General features: G+C 44.8%; 1 protein-coding gene across 2 annotated transcripts in view; it reads right to left on the reverse strand.

Moving 5' to 3' along the window:
* The window catches only part of MAGI3 (membrane associated guanylate kinase, WW and PDZ domain containing 3), a 54,387-nt gene extending 35,755 nt beyond the window's left edge, over window positions 1–18,632 (reverse strand). For both annotated transcript variants that reach the window (XM_030465376.1, XM_030465377.1), the window contains exon 1: window positions 18,287–18,632. In XM_030465376.1, coding sequence (XP_030321236.1) covers window positions 18,287–18,608 — 322 coding nt within the window. In that variant the 5' untranslated portion in view covers window positions 18,609–18,632. The remainder of the gene's footprint in view (window positions 1–18,286) is intronic.
* Between the last annotated feature and the right edge of the window lie 2,466 nt (window positions 18,633–21,098).

Here is a 21,098-nt window from a genome sequence, read left to right on the forward strand (position 1 = left end):
ATATCTGTAAGCAGTGATAAAAATTAACAAGACAGATATATACTAAGGTTTTAAGTTTTATTATTTGCATGTGCTCTAACACGATGAAGTTATTCAGGAAAGTTTAAAGCCTACTTAAGTCCTTAACAATACTGTAAATTATCCAAACCAACGTGCCACGTGGACACGATACGTTCAGAGCAGCACTACAAAGCTGTGGTACTCAATACTTTTAGTCCTAATACATGAAAAAGCCACTAATACATGAAAAAGAGTGGTTTCTAATAGCTGGTTGGCAAAGCCTCCAAATGCAGAATCACATTCCTGAGCTCAACCTGAACCAGCCTTCCACACATAGGTTGTTTTCAACATTGAACTTGGAAATCCTTGCATCTTCCCATCACTGGGCTGCATGAAGATGTGTCTAAAGCCAGCTGTAACACCAGAGCAGTGCTAAAAAACAGTGTTCACAACTTTGACACTTTCTCCAAATTTAATTTCAGACTGTTGCTATCTGTGATGGTAACTGAAAACCAGGTCTGTGCTATTTTGTTGGGCAGCAGGGGCAAGAAGGACATTGAAATGGTAAAATGGGAAGGACAACAGCTTTCACAGACTAGCACACTCATCTGTTTCTCTAATGATTAAAAAAAAAAAAAAAAAAAGGCATTGCAGAAGAGAATTATTGCAGGGGGAAGACTGTGGTAACTGCAGCCACAGCTCGTTACATACCCAGAAGGTCATAACAATCTTTATCATCCTCCTTACATGCACTCACCCATAGATACAACCACAGCTGCTTCATTCCAGTAACAGAGTTAACCCCACCACACCAGTGAGAATTCTCCCCTACTGACAGCTTAAGTTCAGACAAGTTCAGGCAAGCTTAGGAAGCTGAACATGAGCCAGCAGTGTGCCCAGGTGGCCAAGAAGGCCAATGGCATCCTGGGCTGGCTCAGGAACAGCGTGGCCAGCAGGTCCAGGGAAGGGATTCTACCCCTGTGCTCAGCTCTGGGGAGGCCACAGCTTGAGTTCTGTGTCCAGTTCTGGGCCCCTCAGCTCAGGAAGGAGCTTGAGGTCCTGGAGCAGGTCCAAAGGAGGCAACTGGGCTGGTGAAGGGACTCGAGCACAGACCCTATGAGGAGAGGCTGAGGGAGCTGGGGGTGTTCAGCCTAAAGAAGAGGAGGCTCAGGGGAGACCTCATCACTCTCTCCAACTCCCTGAAAGGAGGTTGGAGCCAGGGGGGGGTTGGGCTCTTTTGCCAGGCAACTCTCAGCAAGACAAGAGGGCAGGGTCTCAAGTTGTGCCAGGGGAGGTTTAGGTTGGAGATGAGAAAGAATTTCTTTCTGGAGAGGGTGATCAGGCATTGGAATGGGCTGCCCAGGGCAGTAGTGGATTCTCCGTGTCTGAAGATATTTGAAAAGAGACTGGATGTGGCACTCACTTCTATGATTCTATCCCCGTGGCTCTCATGTCCTTCACATTACATGCACCCCATACTCAGAAAACACAAATGTACTTTACCAATAAAGAGTTAAGGGCTTTTGAGTCAGTTCAACTGACCTTGGTATGACTTACCCACAACACAGTCAGCTCTTCAGCAACACAGATGGTTGAACTGATGTGGCCAATGTTTTAAGCTCAGAAAATGCTGCCTTTTTTTTTTTTTTTTAATTATTATTATTATTTCCCCATGCTGTGTTTACTGTTTTACATATGCCTCTGACTGCCAAGGAACTGTTAACTAATCACCATGAGATTCATTTTGTTAGTGCACAGCTGGTTACTTGGTCATGCAACATCTGCTTCTCAGCATTTCTATCTATCATTAGTTTGTAAGAAAAGAGTCTCAATGGAGAATGTCAGTCAGCATGTGGAAAAAGAAGCTGGTAAATGAGTTTATTAACTAAGAGCTATTAATACATAAACCTTCGCATTACTAATGAACCCATGTCTCAGAGAGAGTGGAATACCCACCCAAAGCAGACACAGAACAGACAGGAGATATCCTCGTTTCCTCAGTGCAGGGTATTTATTAAAGGTTGCTGCAACTTAGGAGAACAACAGGAATAACACACTCAGGCCCCATTGCCTTACACAAAGTGCTCTCAGCAACTTTGCAAAGAGTTATTTGCTGCCTCTCCTCTGTGCTTTTACCTGCTAAGTATTATCAAGAGAAGTTAAAAAATGAAACAAACCACCAAACCATAAAATTTCCAAAGAGTTTCTACAAGCTAATCTTCTTCTAGGAAATATTTTGCTAGAAAGTTTTCAGAACATCTGCATTTGAGAGACTGGCAGATTAAAAAAGGGCAAATAATCTATTCATTAAAACAAAAAACCTGGTTTTCAGAATTTGCTGAACATTAAGCAAAACTCACTCTTTTGTTGCCACCTACGTGAACTTCTAAGCAGAGATGACAGGTCTGTTCTGCAGCAGATTAGGTTCTAGCTGGCATGCATTGCCATTTGCTCACCTGTGCAGAGGTCATTCTGCACGGGCAACACAAGAGCTGTGTTTCCAATTATTTTTACCTTCAGTACAAACTTCTTCTGCTACTTCAAAACATGCTATAAGCTAGAACTAGTTGAAGCAGAGCGGAAAAGCAAGGATGGCAACTTCACAAGATAACCACTGCTTTCATTTTTACTTCGTGCTTTCCATCATATAAACAAGTTTATGTAACAAATATATAGCCATCCTTAAAAACCTAAATAATCTGATTTCAGAAGGTCCATGGGCCACGGCTGCACTCAGATACAATGGCTTGTATCACTTCACTTGTGCTGAGCTTCCAAGCCAGCTACACTCCCTACTCTATGCACAATAAATGACCACAAAATAGACATATTGGCAGTGAATGAGAATCAAAGTCTAAACAACAGAGCAGAAAACAGAAGCTTTCTGCCAGATGTCTACAGCTGTGTGGACGACAATCTATTGGATTCAGAGATTAACTTTCACCAGTTGCTTTCAGTTCAATTTTTGCCCCTGAAAGTTCGGCACAAGGTAGATGTCGTAAGCAAAGCAATCATGTTTGTATAGAACATGAGACAGAAAGGGTTGTCCAGTTACAGTAATATGAGTTTCACACTGGGAGCCCTGAGCTGCAGTGCATTCAGCTCGGGAAGCTTGCCAGTCATCATCTTTATGCAGCTGTCTCCAAAGGCTGGACTCATTTATATCTGCTTAAAGAGCTCACTAAATTCAAGACTGACACAGAAATGGAATTCTCATAAGAAAGCACTTCAAATAAAAAGACAGCTTTGAAGGCAAAGCCAAATCTAATTTCTGTTCTCCATTCACAATCAATCAGAAAGCAGCTATGGATGAACAGCCCAACAGGAAAACCCAAACTGACAGCATGGTAGTTTCTTCCTGTATTTATTGCATCATTCCCTTTTCTGTCAGCCTTGTCTGACTGTATAGGTTCTGCAGTAATCTCTCTGAAATGCTTGACTATTGCCAGAGCACAGTATTTCACAGAGCAGATATTTCTGCTATCCATGGTAGATACTTCTTATTAAAATGCCTCCTTTCTCCTTGCTTCCACAACCCACACATGAACCTGAAGGTAAGAGCTTTAAAAGGTTACCTTTTTTGCTTGAATACAAGTATCTGATATACAACATCATATACACAGCCAGCCTCAGTGATTTGTTCAAACAGAGCTTCAATATAAGTTGATTATATACATATCAGCTTACCAATATAATAGAACATAGATGATTAAATACTTCCCTTCACCTACGATCAAGCAATTCTGACAGCAGGTACCTGTTCTAACAATCATCATCTCACAAAACTGTGAGTGAATAGCAGTGAAGGCCCTTTCTGATTTTATTCATGAGGTTCAGGCAGCAGTTACACAGCTAGCACTTGGTTGTTACTAAACAAAACCACTTAAATACCAAAATTCACCCTTCAGAACCCCTTGGCAGCTCTACACAAACAGCAAAGAAACCAGACATCGTGCTGCTCAAACAAGTAACATGAGGAAATGGAGATCAGCTTCTCTTTAACTGCCAGGTTAAATTCTTATTAGGAGACCAACAGGGCTTTCCTGGAGGCACTGTCAGAGCAATCAGGTGAAACCCCAGCTGCACATCAGGATCTGCTGGGAAAGATCAGCCCTGTGTGCTGGGCAGGGGTGGCTGTGCCAGGGGCAGCAGTGCTGGAAACAGGAGACTGCAGCATCTCTTATTGTGAAAAACCAACACATGCCCAAAACTATGAAGAGTCAAATTTCCTAGATTTCCTCTACTTCTAAATTCTTGTGCTGTGTGCACTGAGGTCTGGACAAGGCTGCAGGCAGCACCTGAATTTCTTGCATTTGAATCAGGCACACCCTGATACTTCAAACAGCAGATTTTATTCTTGTCTATATAGGAGGAGCCTCACACCTTGTATTTAAACCTCATACTTCCAGGTAATAGAGAATACTAAATCTTTCCAGATGACTGCAAGCAGCCTGAAGAAAGGGCCCAGTTTGCATGTCCTGATTGTCAATTCCTTAGATAAGATAGAAAGTTTTGTCAAAGAGCATTTTATTAACAACAAAAAAGCCCCAACAAAACAAAACATACCCCTAAACAAAAAGCCACAACAGGAGAGGTGTTTTTCTTTGCCATTTCATTAATATCCAATGTCCCTGCTACCACACAAACCAGGAAGAGCAATGGACCTCTTAAGAACATAGTTCAATTAGGAAAAAAAACCCAAAACAAAACAAATGCGTTTGCCAAGAGGCAATAAGCAAGGATTTCAGAACAGTAAATTTTATGCCCCCTGAGGGTGACTGAAGAAAGCAGAAATTGATTTAAGTCCTTTTTCTCTTTGCTGCGTTTCAGCTGGTATAAGAAAAAACAGCCCCCAGAAAGAACTTCCTCAGGTAAAAACCCTTTTACTGCTCTACAGCATGACACTTCACATTACACATCAGAGCCTGATGGCTGAATGAAGAATATCCTATTTTTAGTAGACTTTTGGCTTAGAGAAGAAGCAGAAAACTGTTGGTTGATTCTGAATCACCTGTGGCACCTCCCCATGTCCCTCAGGGCTGAGCAGACAAATGGACCTTTCCCCCTGGTGTTCCTCAGCCCCACAGGGACAAAGCAGCAGGCGACTGAGATGCTCTAAACCCAACCTCATTTTGAACCTGTACACTTCACACAGGGGTTAGAAAAAACATCCCTGGCTAAGGAAGATCCATATATCCTGAATTATTTTGCAGAACAAAAAGATGTAACAGGCAGCAGTGTAAACAACATTAGTTCCACTGCAATTATTTGCTATTTTGATGAATATTAAGCTCCCTGCCTTAATGAATTCATTTGAGTACTAGCAGTATCTCCTAATGGGCATTAATTAAACTTTTCCAGCATCTCTACCTTCACCAGAGAAAAGTAATTACTCACTGCTGTCCTACAGAGAGGGAAATAAAATCCACAGGATTAGGGTTTTTTTCATATTGAGTAAGTAGGGCAGACAGGAAAGCTGGCAATTTAGAGGCAAGTAGTTGCTGTAGCTCGTAATTCCATGACATGAGCAATACTTCAGGCCTTGCACTGAGAACTGTCTTTCTGCTGCCTGTATGTAAGCAACAAAATAGGGTTTAATTATATTAGATAGGTCTGTCACAACATAACTATTTGTCTTTTTCAAAACTCCTAAGAGGACACAGCATAAGCCAGTTAGCTGTCACCTCAGCTGTTCTGTGTACTTTAACCACCATCTGTACACACCCGTTCACATTTCACACCTTATCTATCAGCAAATGCATTTAAAAAATATTTTATTCATAAGTATGGCATATTAATGCCTCTATAATAAACCATTTTAAAAGAACATGTATGAGTGGCACCTGAAGATGTCAGAGATCAAGATAACAGACAACAATTTTTATTTGTACAAAACTCCTTTAGATTACAGGGTCCAAATCTCCATGTGAAATAACAACACAGCAATTTTGTCTTCCAACTCACATCAGCATCATTTGTTGTCATAAACTGAGCACGATGCATCGAAGTTCACATCACAAACACCATCTTCCAAGGGAACACTGTCAACTTGAAGCAAAGCCACAGCAATAAGTTATTTCAAAACACTTCTCAGCAATGGAACACTGCACCTGATTGCTTACTGCTGTGTCCACTCCGTGGTGCCCACAGCACTAAGCAGTTTTCACAAATAAATTCTCCCTGCACCAAAGCATCTACAATCTAATCTCACTGCAAAGAAGATTAGTGAAATTACTGAGCAATAACAGTTTCAGCAAAAGAGGTAAAATACTTCCCTAGCACTTCTGGTCAGCTGATTTCTGAGGAATTATTTAGACCAATAAAGGAAAAAACAAGCCATTAAACATCAGTTCCTGAGATTAAAATAGGGCTCTGGCTCTCTCTTACATAACAGGATTCTGAAATTCCTCCCCCCCCCCCCAAGGAAATGCATTAGGAGGAAATAATTTCTACAAATCTAAAACTTTAGGGCTTAGTTATTTCCTGATAGTTCTGTGGTTTTAGAGGAAAACGACTGGATGTTAATCCTCTTGCATTTAATGAGTAGTACCAGCAAACTCTGCTCTTCCTATGGCAAGAAAATCACAGTAAACTTGGCATGGAACCAAAACAAAGCTGCACACAACAGCAATGAAACCTTAAAGAGAGGGGGAAGGCTCAAGCACTCTGGGTGGTTGAGTGTTCCTGTTGCTATCTGAGCAAAAACTGTGTCAAAATGATTTAATAATCCACCCATGTCCACAGCTCTTACACAGAAATACATAATCAGCACATTGACAGAGTTCAAATTATTTGTCAATGGTTTTATGTTTTGCTTTTTAATAATGTCAGGAAAAGAAGGAATAACTCAGGGATACATCTCCACATTCAGCTGCAGGCTAAAGCTGGTTGGCCACCAGCTGTGCAAACATAAGAATTGTGCCAAAAAGAATAACACAGCCCTCATTCCTACTTCACTTATACTTTTGCTGTGATCTTTCACAGTCTTACAATGAAAAGGAAACCTTGAATCAAGACAGGCACTTCAGTTTGTTTTTAAAAGAGTGATTTTCCTACCCACCAGACCCACTAATTCTGAGGCTGTGCTCCTTCCACAACCCATGCACCTGACTTTTTCCTAAACCTTGGCTACAACGACAGCAACTCTTTAAGAGATAAAATACTTTTTAAAGAGGCTCAGTTTACTAAACTAGACAGTGAAACACCTGTCATCTAAGATTCTGTTTGCTTCGTTTTCTTTAGCTTTGCTAAGAACATCAGGCAAAATCAAGTTACATATCAGGTACTTTGTCTATTTGCTGGTAACATTTACTACCAGTCTTAACCACCCCAGGAATTTCATTTTTAGTGACTTACAACGATAATTTCTCTAACACCAAACCAGGTAATTTTTTTTCTTTAGGATATTAAGAATTAAAACCAGTTTAATTACTGGGATTCCCCCAGTTAATGAGTTAAATAGAGATATTAGCAGATCATAGAATCACAGAATTGGCTGGGTTGGAAGGGACCTCAGAGATCATCAGCTCCAACCCTTGATCCACTCCCCCCGTGGTTCCCAGCCCATGGCACTCAGTGCCACATCCAGGCTCTTTGGAAAGATCTCCAGACACGGAGAATCCACTACTTCCCTGGGCAGCCCATTCCAATGCCTGATCACCCTCTCCAGAAAGAAATTCTTTCTAATCTCCAACCTAAACCTCCCCTGGCACAACTTGAGACCCTGCCCTCTTGTCTTGCTGAGAGTTGCCTGGGAAAAGAGCCCAACCCCCCCCTGGCTCCAACCTCCTTTCATGGAGTTGGAGAGAGTGATGAGGTCTCCCCTGAGCCTCCTCTTCTCCAGGCTGAACACCCCCAGCTCCCTCAGCCTCTCCTCATAGGGTGTGTGCTCAATTCCCTTCACCAGCCTGGTTGCCCTCCTTTGGACCTGCTCCAGCACCTCAATCTTCTTCCTGAGCTGAGGGTCCCAGAACTGGACACAGGACTCAAGCTGTGGCCTCCCCAGAGCTGAGCACAGGGGCAGAATCCCTTCCCTGGACCTGCTGGCCACGCTGTTCCTGAGCCAGCCCAGGATGCCATTGGCCACCTCTAAGACCTACTCAATTTCAGATCTAGAAAACCTGAGGCCATATTTAGGCTTCAGGACATTGCAGACAGAGGGCCTGTGGGACTCCCAGTGTTCATGAAACATTTAAGATGGATTAAAAATGGTTTTAACTTCGACACACAAGACATGGTGACACTGGAACAAACACACTGGAAGTTACTGCTCGACAGTACAAAACACTTTCCACCCTAACATCACTTCCACTAACAACTTAATTTGATAAACTACATCACTGTATCAAACTGCAATTAAGCAGCCACTTCAGATGGAATTTTCTCTCTCATCTGTTCTTTCATCAACATGAAAGGAGAATTCTTTAAACCATGTTTCTTCTAGCTAAGCAGAGAACTGGTGCCTGTGCAGGCTGTGCATCACTCCCACCCCAGCCAGGGGATCTGTTGAGGAAAAAAACCCCACCAGCACCCACCAGGCAGACAGACCCCAGCCTCACATCCCACACATCACCAGGCAAACAGATGAGTCCTGGCAAAAGGGTCCCCAAGCTTCATGATCTGTCCCTGCTTGCATGCTGGAACAGTCCCTGATGGGAGAGACACAATTTGAATCCCAAACAGAGAAGCAAACATCAAGTTGCTCTCAAAATGCAAGTGTGAAACAATCCTAGTTCAATGGACATTATTTCCTCTCTAAATGTTTTATCAAAAAAAAAAAAAAAAAAAAAACCCAAAAAAAACCCACAAAACCACAAAACAAAACAAAAAACCCACAAAAAAACCAAACAGAAATTTAAAAAAAAACTCTGGCAAAGGCACCAGGGACATTTTAGTAGAAATTCAGCACTAAATACATTCCTTTTTATTTTCTATGTTCAAAGCTTGATAGACAGGCTAAACCACCACATATCTATGGTTGTTTTTCAGAGAAGCTTCTGGCAGAAGACTGCAGAGATCTCCCAACTTGCATTTTCAAAATTCAAAATGGCCTTTGGTGTTCTTCATAGCTCAGAGAAACTGGCCTGATGACTGCATTTGATTGCCAGGAGGTAAACACCACTGGAACATACCAACCATTCATTTTTCTTCCTAAGGCATGAGATCTTTATTAATATTTGCACTACAAAGAAGCAAAGTGTGTAATGGCCAGGTCTAGAAATGCATGTGGGTTTTTAGTGGGTGGGTGGAAAAGGGAGCTTGTTTTTTCTTCTAAATGACTATGATGGTTATTCTGTGATGCATCATGAGATGAAAACTTCTGAAAGTGTTTTTGTGTAAACTTGGAGTGGTTGGTGAACAACTACTAAATGCTGTAAAGCTGCAAGCCAAGAGCCAAAGTGGAGTAAACATCTTTTTACTTTTAGCCTGATTCACATCTTCCAGGTGTCTGAATGATTGTTTTCAAGAAAAGCAGCTTCTTTAAGAAAAAAAAAAAGTATTTTGAGTTTCCAAATCTTTATTTCCTATTGTTATTAAGCTTCATAAATCAAATCAGCTCACACCTGGCCAACAAAAAGATAATATTCCAAACACCACAAACTTGTGAAGGAAGCCTTCCCATGTCTTCAGTTTGAAGGTATCCTGGGACCGAATCAGAAAAACCCCAACTACCTGAGCCTCCCCACAGTTATTAATCAGCATGTACCAATCCCTGGAACAGTGTTAGAAGGCAAAGTTCAACTACAGAACCTTGTTGAACCTGACTGCAGGGACTGCCCCTCAAGACACGTTTCCTGCTACCAGGGATTGTTTGCTGCCTCGAGGTTACAGCCTCTCACCTGTGCTGTGAGAGAAGGAGCAACAAAACCATTATTGTGCTCTTCTTTACTGCTCCTGGATATTCCCATTCCTTGCACTTGTTTCCTTTGTGTTGCCATTCCACACCTCTCTGTCTCATTACAAAAGAGTTTTTCCAGTGTGGTGATTTCTTCTTTTCATCTCTGCTACTTTTTCTACTTTGCATCTGCTCTATAGGATGAGCACTCCCTAATGTTGTTGGCAGAAAAAGTGAACTCCAGTTCATGATCTGCAGCTCCCACATCCCCCTGGATCTGACCTGTCCTGCTTGTGTCAGCTCAGGAACCCTCCCACCAGAGGGACAAGGTGATGCCACCAGCTGCTTCAGATTTTGGGTTAGCTTCTCATGTCGAGGGAATAGCAAGGGACAATACTACTGGACCTGAAAGAATCTATGTTCTCTGTTTCCAAATGCAGTGTGTTCAAGAAGAGACAACTTTAATAACAGAAAATCCACACACTCACATTAACCTTGCTGATTTCCTTACCACCTTTTTGAAAGAATACTTCATTATCATGCAGATAGAAATAATGCACTCGTAGACACCAAAAGCCAGAATACTTCTGATGTTTATAAAGCTTCCAAAATCCATATTCATAAGACACCAGCTGGTAGTCAGACTGTATTTATTACCAAAAATCAGTAATGAAATGGCACTGAAGTAGAACACAGCAAGAATCAATATTCAAGTGTACCATGATCTGACAGAACTAGAATTCAAGCTTACAGGTACCTGAAGAGACACTGCAATCCAGAGCTTAAAGGAATTAACTTTTTACTTGTATCTCAGGAAAACAATTTACAATTGATCAAGCTACACAAGCTAGCCTACAACTCAGTAAGTGAAGAGTGACACAGGATGGACAGCAAGCACACTGGTGATTTGCAATTGGAAGAAGCTACATTCAATTGAGAGAAACTGGTAATTTGTGAAAAATTACAGGCTTGTGAAACATACATAGTGAAAAGCAGCTTTAAGAAAGTATTTTTAAAGGTAGCTATGAAAACACACTTTAGAAGCTGACTGTCAGAGGAAGACCAGAGTTATGTCTAACAACCTTGGTGTGCTCTGCAAATGGAATTACATTTCCATGAAAGATCATTACCTTAACACGTTGCATTTGCATATGACAAAAAAAGCACAGTAACATAAGCTGGAACAAGAGATGGCTGATTGTACTTCACACTGAAAACTACACCTCAGCTAACCCCAGAACATGGCTCCATGCAACCACCTGTATCTGCAGCTCAAGCAGCAGCACCGAGGCACAGCTGGTGCAGAGGTCTGAACATCCAGTATGGAAAACAAACTCCAGCATCCTGGATGCTGCCCCTGTGCTCAGCTCTGGTGAGGCCACAGCTTGAGTCCTGCGTCCAGTTCTGGGCCCCTCAGCTCAGGAAGGAGATTGAGGTGCTGGAGCAGGTCCAGAGAAGAGCAAGGAGGCTGTGAAGGGATCCAGCAGAATTCCTGTGAGGAAGGGCTGAGGGAGCTGGGGCTGTTCAGCCTAAAGAAGAGGAGGCTCAGGGGAGACCTCATCACTCTCTCCAACTCCCTGAAAGGAGGTTGGAGCCAGGGGGGGGTTGGGCTCTTTTCCCAGGCAACTCTCAGCAAGACAAGAGGGCACAAAGGGTCTCAAGTTGTGCCAGGGGAGGTTTAGGTTGGAGATGAGAAAGAATTTCTTTCTGGAGAGGGTGATCAGGCATTGGAATGGGCTGCCCAGGGAAGTAGTGGATTCTCCGTGTCTGGAGATCTTTCCAAAGAGCCTGGATGTGGCACTGAGTGCCATGGGCTGGGAACCGCAACGGTGGTTCAAGGGTTGGACTTGATGAGCTCTGAGGTCTCTTCCAACCCAGCCAATTCTATGATTCTATGATCCAACTACAGCTGGTGTGTCACTCAGGAGCAGCTCCTGTTCCCACTGTGATCCACACAGGGCCCCCAAAAGATAAATTTGACAGACTCAAATATCAATTAGCAACTGAAAGGATGAATTACTTAAAATTCTGTTTTCGATGATCGTGTAACAGATCAATAAATCTGTAATCTTCCTACTGCATTTCCCCCTTCTGTTCAGCAGAACTAAATAAGAAATTTACTCACAAATGCAAAGAACACATATTTTTCTTAATCCAAATGTAGTACTCTCAGGAATACCATTGCTTTGAAGAAGAAAATTGTTCCCATTCAGGGAACAAGATGTGATTTAACTAGCAGTCCATGAACATGACAAGATTTCTTAAAAGGAAGCACCAAGAATTAAAAACAAGAATGAGAAAAATGAAATCAAAGAGCTTAAAACAGAGCAACAATCTATTACTAATTTTTTCAGCTATTTGAATGCATAATTATCTTATTCCAGGATTTTTTAAAGAATCATCAGCTGAAAATATCTTGAAGCAGATGTTCCAGTAATAAAGAAACATGGTGCATAGCAAGTTATACCAGGACAATAGTTTACTTCAGGAATTTTCTAAAAAGACAGTTTAATTTTAAAGTGTGCTTGTTTTACAAAAGCAAAATGAAAATTCTTTTAAAAAATTAAGGAAATTATAACTCTTCAGAGCAATAAAACCCATCCATTTTCTACAACTGACTAGCATTCATTAAGGCAGCCAGAAATTCAAGAGCAATAAGCAAAAATTATGAAGATGAAATCTGCTGTTGCAGTCCTGGTTCAAATAAAGGTTCAAGTTGACTTTGTTCTTGGCTCCATTCACATAGAAGAGAAAGCCTCTTGGCATTGCAGAGTAGTGGCAAAAATCACAGTTTCAAGGATTTTAAACAAGATCAATGCTGGCATGTAAAACTAAGGTTTTGTGTTTGGTTTTGGGTTTGTTTTGTTTTGTTTTTAATAGAAAAGCACTGTAAACATATAAGCAAGAATTTAAACTGTCTGAATGAGAAAATTTCCTTCCAGGAATAACTGGAATACAAGTGCTTGATTATTCAATCCTACTGAAAATCTCATTTCCCCAACACAGAGGAGACAGACACAGAGGTGGGTTTGGAGAACACCAGCTACACCTCCTGCTCTGCCACCAGCTCCAGGTAAACACTGGCTTTACTCTGTGCTATTCTGCAGTCTCTCCTGAGAGATATCAGCAAACAGTTCAGGAAAAAAGAATGGCTCTCCCAAAGGGAAGAAAAAAGTAGAAATTAAAACCATGGTGTTAAGCAGGATGGTATCAAAAGCCACACGAGGCCTCGTTATCATTTGAAACTAACACACCAAGAAAGAATAGAACAATTAGAGTGCATTTATGGTGAAATCATTAGGACAGCATTCATCACAGTAAAATTTAAACAAAGGAGTATGTGAAAGGGAAAGGCAGTATGTTCTATGCCAAGAATAACATGTTTATAGAAAGATGAAATTACATGCACATACTAATACCCATCTCTCGGCAAGCACTTGATAGTCCTCTGCATCCACACATCTGAGACACAATAGCTTTTGTGTAAGGTGGCTCTCAAACTGCTGCAGGACACCTCACTACTGCTACCAGTGCTTTAGAGAAATGACAGCTTCCAGCAGAAAGTGTTTGCTATTCCCTTTTCTTTTTCCAAGACTGCACATCTGTCTTTGGCCTAGTTTCATGACGCTGGGATAGTCCACACATTCATTACAGCAACACCCTGTATGATTTGGACTTCTCTTGGTGTGGTAAAATGAATCAACCTTTACTTTTTTTTTTTTTTTTTTTTTATAAAAATGGATCAGCTCCCAATGCACTCTCAGGCAGGAGGGGCAGCTTCCCACACCAGCATCCAGCAGCCCCCACTGAATGTGCCTCAAGGACTGCAGGACCCAAGCTGGCTGCTTCAGCTCCTCAGACTGGCAGAGTAACACATTAGTTTAATCACTGAGCTGGCCTACTGCCAGCTTCCAGAGAAACACAGAATTAGGGTAATGCCTTCCTCCGAGAGGCAAAATTATCCTAGTGTGTACTCTGATCTCTGTTTTAACACGGCACATTTAGAATTCATCTGATTTTGTGAAAACAGCCTCAGAGTGCAGCGTGCCCTCCTCTCTGCCTTAATTGCCAAACATGCAAATGTTTACCCCCACACGGAGGCTTTGTACCTACTTCAAGCACAAGAGAAAATGCAAATTAATCTTGTACGCTCAGCTTCAAGTAACATGTCTCAAGTGCTGGATCCTGATCTGAGTCACTGCATTTGTCATCGCTCCTTTCAGTTATTCTGCTTCAGAGAAGGGACCCCCGTGCACAGCCCGACTTCTAAACATTTCCATTAACTCCCATCAGCAACAGAGGTGTCAGGGATCGATCACTGTGCAATTCTGCAGTCATATGAGCAAATGCATCCAGCAATAACTTGCTGTCTTGTAAGCTTCTGCTAGATTTTGATCAGGAGAACACTTAGGCAAGACAGGGCCTTGCTAGCTTCAAGATCCTCAAGTCCCAAGAGCATCACATGATTTAGTGAAAGGTATTGACTTGAAAAAATGCTTCCTACTGAGAATTTCAGAGTACTACATCCACCTGTCAGTCATCTCATTCTCTGTACTAATGCATTGTAACTCAAATAAAACAATAGATCTGAGGTAGTTAGAGATGTCACATCCAACAGCTGCAGACTGGTTGAGCACACACGAAGTACAACATGCCTCAGCTGAGGATTGGGGCAGAATGTATGTATGGGAAATGGAATGGAGGACTGAAAAGATAAAGATCATGAGTGTTGTGGGAGCTGGGAAGTCCTCTACACACTGGATATGGGAGTGAAGAAATAAAATCAAAGGATCAAACACCACCTTACTGCAGGGCTGGCAATCCAGGATGGAGATAACAAAAAAATGCCTCAGTCGGAGGGAAAGCTCCAACCATGACTGTGAAACAAATACGTGGGGAAACAGGTTTAGTAGTTTCATTTAGACTATTAAAAAATCAGTCTGAAAGGCACTTTTAATAATTTTAAATCTTGTAGCCTTCTTTTTTTTTTTTTTTTAATTGAAGGCCCGTTTTGACACAATGAGCCAACATACGTTTTCTCAATAACCAAAGGACAAAACTATGTGTTCTGGAAGCATTTTTCAAATGGGAGAATGGCATGACTGCCCTTTCTTCCCAAATACTAGTTATAGTGGCCATGAAACCATAATAAGTGCTGCAGAGTTGCTGTAGTCATCAAAGCTTCTTAGTCTGGAAGGAACACACATTCCTTCCTACATAGTATCTGGCAACTCAGACTGCAGAAAGAGGAGCTTGCAGATAATCAGTAATTCTTGTTACTTTGAGACTGCTTTGATGTATTTTGGCTACCATGCCACTATGAAGAAGGAAGGCACCCAAAATTACATTGAGGAGTATTCCTGCAAGCAGGCTCTCCTGCACACACAACCATCTTTCTCACTATGTCTCAATGCCATCTGGAACTAGTAGGTATCTTTAGAGGATGAACCTGGTACTCAAAGACAATTGCTTTAACTACAGCAAAATCATTTTCTTTGTCCTTTAGGTAAATGAAAGAACCTAAAGCAGTGCCAGCTAGTTCCCAGGCTAATGTTCTAATCCAAGTAACACTGGACTGGAAGGTCCTGGAGCTGCTTGGCAGCCATCACTTAGGCACATGCCAGCAGGTGATCAGCTTGTGACCAGCACTGCCCAGGTGTGTCTGGGACACAAGGACACTCAGGACAAGGAGGCTGACATCTGCCTGGATGCACACACATGCAAATACCACACTGCACAAAAAGCCTTATTTCCCTGCACTGCTGTTTTGCTCATCCGATCTAGATGATGATGAATTGTACCAAAATCGTTGTGTCATTGTGATCTTAAACATCAGCTGATATTAAGGGATTTCTAACTTTTATTTAGACAATTCAGATCCCAGCATCAGCCCAGGGATGCTGCCAGACAGCCACAGACTGGCCTTCTGCAGACTCTGCTACCCCATTCTGACAATACCAGCACTGAAGCATGAGCTGTCCTGCACCTGAGCCAGCCCTCAGCAGGGCAGGGCTGTGGCACCAATGACACCCATCCCCAGCAGGGCACAAAAGCCTCCTCCTCCTCCTCCTCCTCCTTCTCCTCCCTCCTCAGCAAGTAAGGACAGAACAAGGAAGGGAAGGACAAATTTCTTCATCAACAAAATGGTCCATCATTTGTGATGTGCAGTTAACAGATGGCGTTCAAATTAACACTCATATCTTTCAAGTGTCTTATCAAACAAGACTAAACAGCATCTTGAAATTTCCATTTTAAATTTTCTATGAGGTTGCTGTAAGCATCAGAGACAGATTTTACTGTTGACAACTAAAGCTGTTGCTGCCTTTAATGAAGGGCTACATCACTACTTGAAACAAAGCAGCCCATTCCCCCAACGTGCTCTTCAAGACCATGGGGACACCTTCACAGGCTTTACCTGGAAGCTGGAGCCAGCTCTTAAACACCAAAGTTGCCCTAAAATTCAGAAGCAAGGCAACAAATTCCTCACTGTCATTGTAAAGACCCTCAAGTTGGATTCCCCCAGATTTCTGTCCCAACAGCACTCATTATGAGAAGCTCTCAGTCACAGGATGGAGCTGGGCAAAACCCCCCCTAGGAAAACAAGTATGCTTTAAAATCTATATTTAAGGACATTGGATCTAACTCAGAGAATTACTGCAAGAATCATCTGATGTGGTAAATAAGGCTTACAGTATGTTCCAGTATGGGAAAAATTGCTGGATCCGAAGCTCTAATTTTATTTGTTCCAGAAGTTATATAAAAATCAGCATAAGAATGCTAGCTCTCTTTTTACAACTCAACCCAGAGTTCAGCTTACAAGCTCTGGATGACTATGCTAAACAGCACAGGTCTTTGCAAGACTCCAGCAATAGTCTCCTTCTGTTGAGAAAACCATTCCCATATTTTAACCTGTTCCTAACCCACAGCACTGATGATTTAAGGAACGAGCAACACAATGCTGCTTAGTACTTCATATCTCTAACTCCTAAAGAACATCATCTGGCTCTAGTAATTTTCTACTACTCATTCTAATATTTTCTTCTAAAATCTTTTCTGCCAGTTGGAGCTAATTCTGTTATGGAAAGCCCCAGTACAGGAATAACCCTATCTCCCTCTGTAGTAAACAGCAGAAATTCCTTTGATTTTCTAATTCTAGTTTCAACTTCCATAGGCCTTTGCTTTTTAAAAGAGATTTATTGTTGTTTACTATATTAAAAAAAATTGTTCATGCTTTTAATCTTCTTATTCTACATTTAACATGCAGCAGTTTGTTCTTTTGTATTTTCTTAGGATTGGATTTCCAGTTTCATAAATAAAGGTATCTTTCAAAGCGTGCCAGGCTTCTGTAGGTGCTTTAAGGTATGGATTTGTTTGGGTTTTTCTAATTGGTTTGACAGCTGATATGCATCAGGACTAGCTACTCAATCTGCAGAGAGAAGATGGCTTTTCATCAGTGGTCAAACGAGAGAAATCTGATTTAAAATATATATTACCTAAAGTCAAATTGCAACCCAGCAGTTAGGAACGACATACAAGGCAGGTGTTAAATAAATAAAAAACTGTATAAGAAATACTATAGCCTTCAGTCACGGAACCATGGCATCAGCTGTGATTCAGAGAAAAATGCTTTAGCAAAGACAATTTTATACAAGGTACCATGCTTACACCTGGGTTTCCTGACCAGGAAAGCGGCAAATCTGAAGCTCGTTCTGCTGTGAATGCTGAGCTCAGACGAGCACAGGTTCCACTCTTCAGCATTAACCTGACGTGTGACAGGCACGTTGACAAAGACGGCTTTACCACAGTGATCTGATATCATTAGTTAATTAAAGGATACTCAAAATTAATCCAAATCTACGGGGAAATGAACACCCTGAGTCTGCTGCCTGTCTCCCGGCAGATCAGAACGCACCGGTCGGGGCGGTGGCATTCCGGCATTCCCGGCTCCCGGGTCGGGACCGCCGCACCTGCCCCTCGCCCGGCTCCAGCCGTTCGCACAGACACCGCCAAGAGCCGCGGATCGCTGCTCAGTCACCCGCAAACCCGAACCCACCGGAGAGCCGGTGGCGGCTGCCACGCAGAGACAGTGCGGGCAGGGACCCCCGGGAGCGGCGGGAACCCCGAACCCCCCCGCCCCACACCGAGCTCAGCCCCGGGCGGGGAGCGGGCCCGCCCAGCGGCGCCCCACGGCATCGGGCCCGAACCGACTGCCCGCGGTGCCCGCCGGGCCGGAGAGGGATCGCCGCCCGCCGGGGCCGCTCGGGGGCCGGGGCGGGACTCCGGGTCCACCCGCCTGCCCGCACTCCCCACCGCCCCGCTCGGCGGAGGCGCCCGCCCGGAGCCCGGGAAACTTTCCCAGCCCGGCACCCGCCCCCCGCAGGGCCGCCGCCGCGGCGGGGCCTACCCGATCCGGCGGGGCGGGCAGCGGGAGCGGCGCGGCCTGCGGCTCACCTGGGCGCACGGTCTTGAGGCGCACGGGCTCCCTGAAGTGCCGGACCACGGCCAGCGTGTCGCGGTGCGTGAGGCCGCTGACGGGGGTGCCGTTCACCTCCAGCAGCACGTCGCCCGGCGCTGGCGCCTTGCCCGAGAGCAGCACGGGCCCCGGCGCTCCTTCGCCGCCCGGCGGCAGCCGGCCCGCCAGGTACGGGAACTCGCCGCGCTCGGCGCCGCCGCGCAGGAGGTCGGGGTCGGGGCCCGCCGGGCCGCCCCAGGACACCACGCACTCCTGCACCTTGCTCAGCCAGTGCCGCTTCTTCCGCAGCGTCTTGGACATGCCGCCCCGCGGGGCGCCGCTGCCCGCCCCGGCCCCCGCCGCCGCCGCCGCCTCTCCCGCCCCGGCCGCGGCTGCCGCCCGACTGCCGCCCGGCACCGCCCCCCCGCGCGCGCCCCGCCCGGCACCGGCACGCCCCGCCGCGCGCGCCCCTGCCCTCGCCACGCCCCCGCCGCGCGCCCCCGGCCCGAGGGGCGGGGCCTGTGCGTCACCGGCCGCGTGGCCGCCGGACCGGGGCGACAGCGCCGCGAGCGGAGCGGGACGGGCGGAACCGAACCGAGCCGAACCGAGCCCAACCCAACCCAACCCAACCCCTGGGGCAGCGCCCGGTCGGCCCAGAGACCTCCAGCAGGCCCGCCCAGCCAGGAGCCCACAGGGAGGATCGTTCCTCAGGCAGGAGCCCCCCAGCCGGGACTGCACAGCCCTCCCAGCTGGCACACGGGAACCTGCCAAGCGCAGGGGAGTTCCTTCGACATCTGGATCCTCTGGAAGCCTTCATGATGGTTCCAGTTTCTGTGTCCTCTTCCCCTGAGGCTGAATTTCCACTGCCAGTCTCTGTTGGGCACCGCAGCGTCCTGGGGGTACCCGGGAGGCTCCAGCGGTGCCCGCGGGGCTGCGCTAAACCCCGGAGCTGCTTTGCTGCTGTGTGCAAATACCGAGGTGTGACTGCAGAACGCAAAGACTTCTCCACATAGGAGGAAACGAAGCAGGCGGTATCTGCAGAGCCCAAAGAATGTCTGCTGAGTTGTAAAACGAGGAATTTTTGTTTCCACTCTCCCGGTGTTCACCCCAGTTTACACAACAGGGCACATCTGGAGCATCACTTCTCAACACGGAGTGTTTTGCAGTGGTAAATAGCAGCAAGTGGTTAATTTCTGCATGGTACAAAAGTCACTGAGAAACCTGCTCACTACAAAGCACTTTCTGCTGTGAGATGTTCTCCAGTTGTTACAGATTCCGCTCCCTTTAAGGCCTGTTAGCCTGTGGCTTATAGTGAGTACTACAAAAAAAAGCAAGAATGCTTCCAAAGAAGTTAGAAGAACGCCAGTCTTACCATAAAGCTGTGCTTGCTGGGGTAAAACAGTGTAACCTGAACTTGTTTGGGGACACTAACCAAATGCTCCCAACCCATCTGAGGTGTAATGCCTCGGGCATTAATGGAGTTTCAGCAGGCACAGGTTGAGCTCATTGTGTTGGGTGCTATTTGAGGTATCTCAGGCTGCCTGCCAGCAGGCACAGAGAAAACTGCCAGAGAGAAATGTTCTTATACACTTGCAGAATGGAAGCAAGGAGGCTGAAAGCTTTGCAGCTCTTGCGATCTGGACGTTAAAAAGGAGGCTGTCACATTATTTAAATCCAACCTGCAATATTTTACATGGGAATTGTGACACCCAGAGTGATCTGTGATTTAGGAGCTGCTGACAGGAGCATGTGCCACACGTTCCAGAGAACACACACAAACGTGTAGACAGCACGGATGTCTCAGGGAGATGAGGGTAGTTTGGGCTCCAGGACAGCAGTTTATCCACCCCCCTGCACAGGAGGTTTGTCCACCCTTACCTCACAAAAACACAACTCAGTCTTTTCACTGGCTGCACCTTCCAAATGGAATGTGATCCCCACAGTGCTTACACACCTGAAATGGGAGACAGCCTCAGAAGTGGGGGTGTTGCCACGTTAGCCTCTTGCTAACACTAACAGCAAAAGCAAGTCTTGAGGCTGCTGCTCCTTCAGCCACCACTCTGCTGTTGGCAGCAGCTCAGGTAGAGGTGACACGGGAGCAGGGTGCTGAGCCCCAGACATCAGCACCTCTGTCATGTCGTGGCAGGGAAGCAAAATCTGCTTATCACACTGCCAAAGTTCAAAGGTAATCAAATCAGCAAGAACATGTCAGACTGCTGTTTCATTAGAGTGTGAAGACACCTTCTCAAAGAGGAGAGAAAGGGAATTGTGATAATTCCATTTGGACTCCTCCAAGGTCCTCCTTGTGCCCAGCACTTGCACGCCAACAGCCTGTGCTATATGTACCTCATCAGTCCTGTCCTTAAAGGGAAGAGACCCAGAGGCACAATGCTCAAGCAACATGTACACACACAAAATAAGGACAATTCCATCCTCAGTAAGGCTGAACTGAAAGCAAAGTGCACCAGTACAGAGCAGACATTTACATTTACATTTATAGTTAATCAGTAGAAGTCAGATTCTCCGTGTGCCTCAACTTCCTAGCTGCACATTCAGCAATCGTTTATACCTGAAACACTTCAAATTCCATATGCTCAGAAACTGAAAGAAACCACCATGGAAGGAGGCAGAACAATGCAATGGAGAACCTGGAGAACAAGAAGTATAACAAATGGTTTGTTGGCTTGATGCAAATATCTGCCAACGGGTTAAAAAACAGGTTACAAACTTGGACAACTGATGAGCCTGCACCTGACCAGTGGTGCACTGGCTTTGCACAAAGACAGCAGTGTTCAGTTATCCTCAAGCCAG

This window comes from Calypte anna, chromosome 26, assembly GCF_003957555.1.
Source record: "Calypte anna isolate BGI_N300 chromosome 26, bCalAnn1_v1.p, whole genome shotgun sequence".
NCBI classification, from domain to species: domain Eukaryota; kingdom Metazoa; phylum Chordata; class Aves; order Apodiformes; family Trochilidae; genus Calypte; species Calypte anna.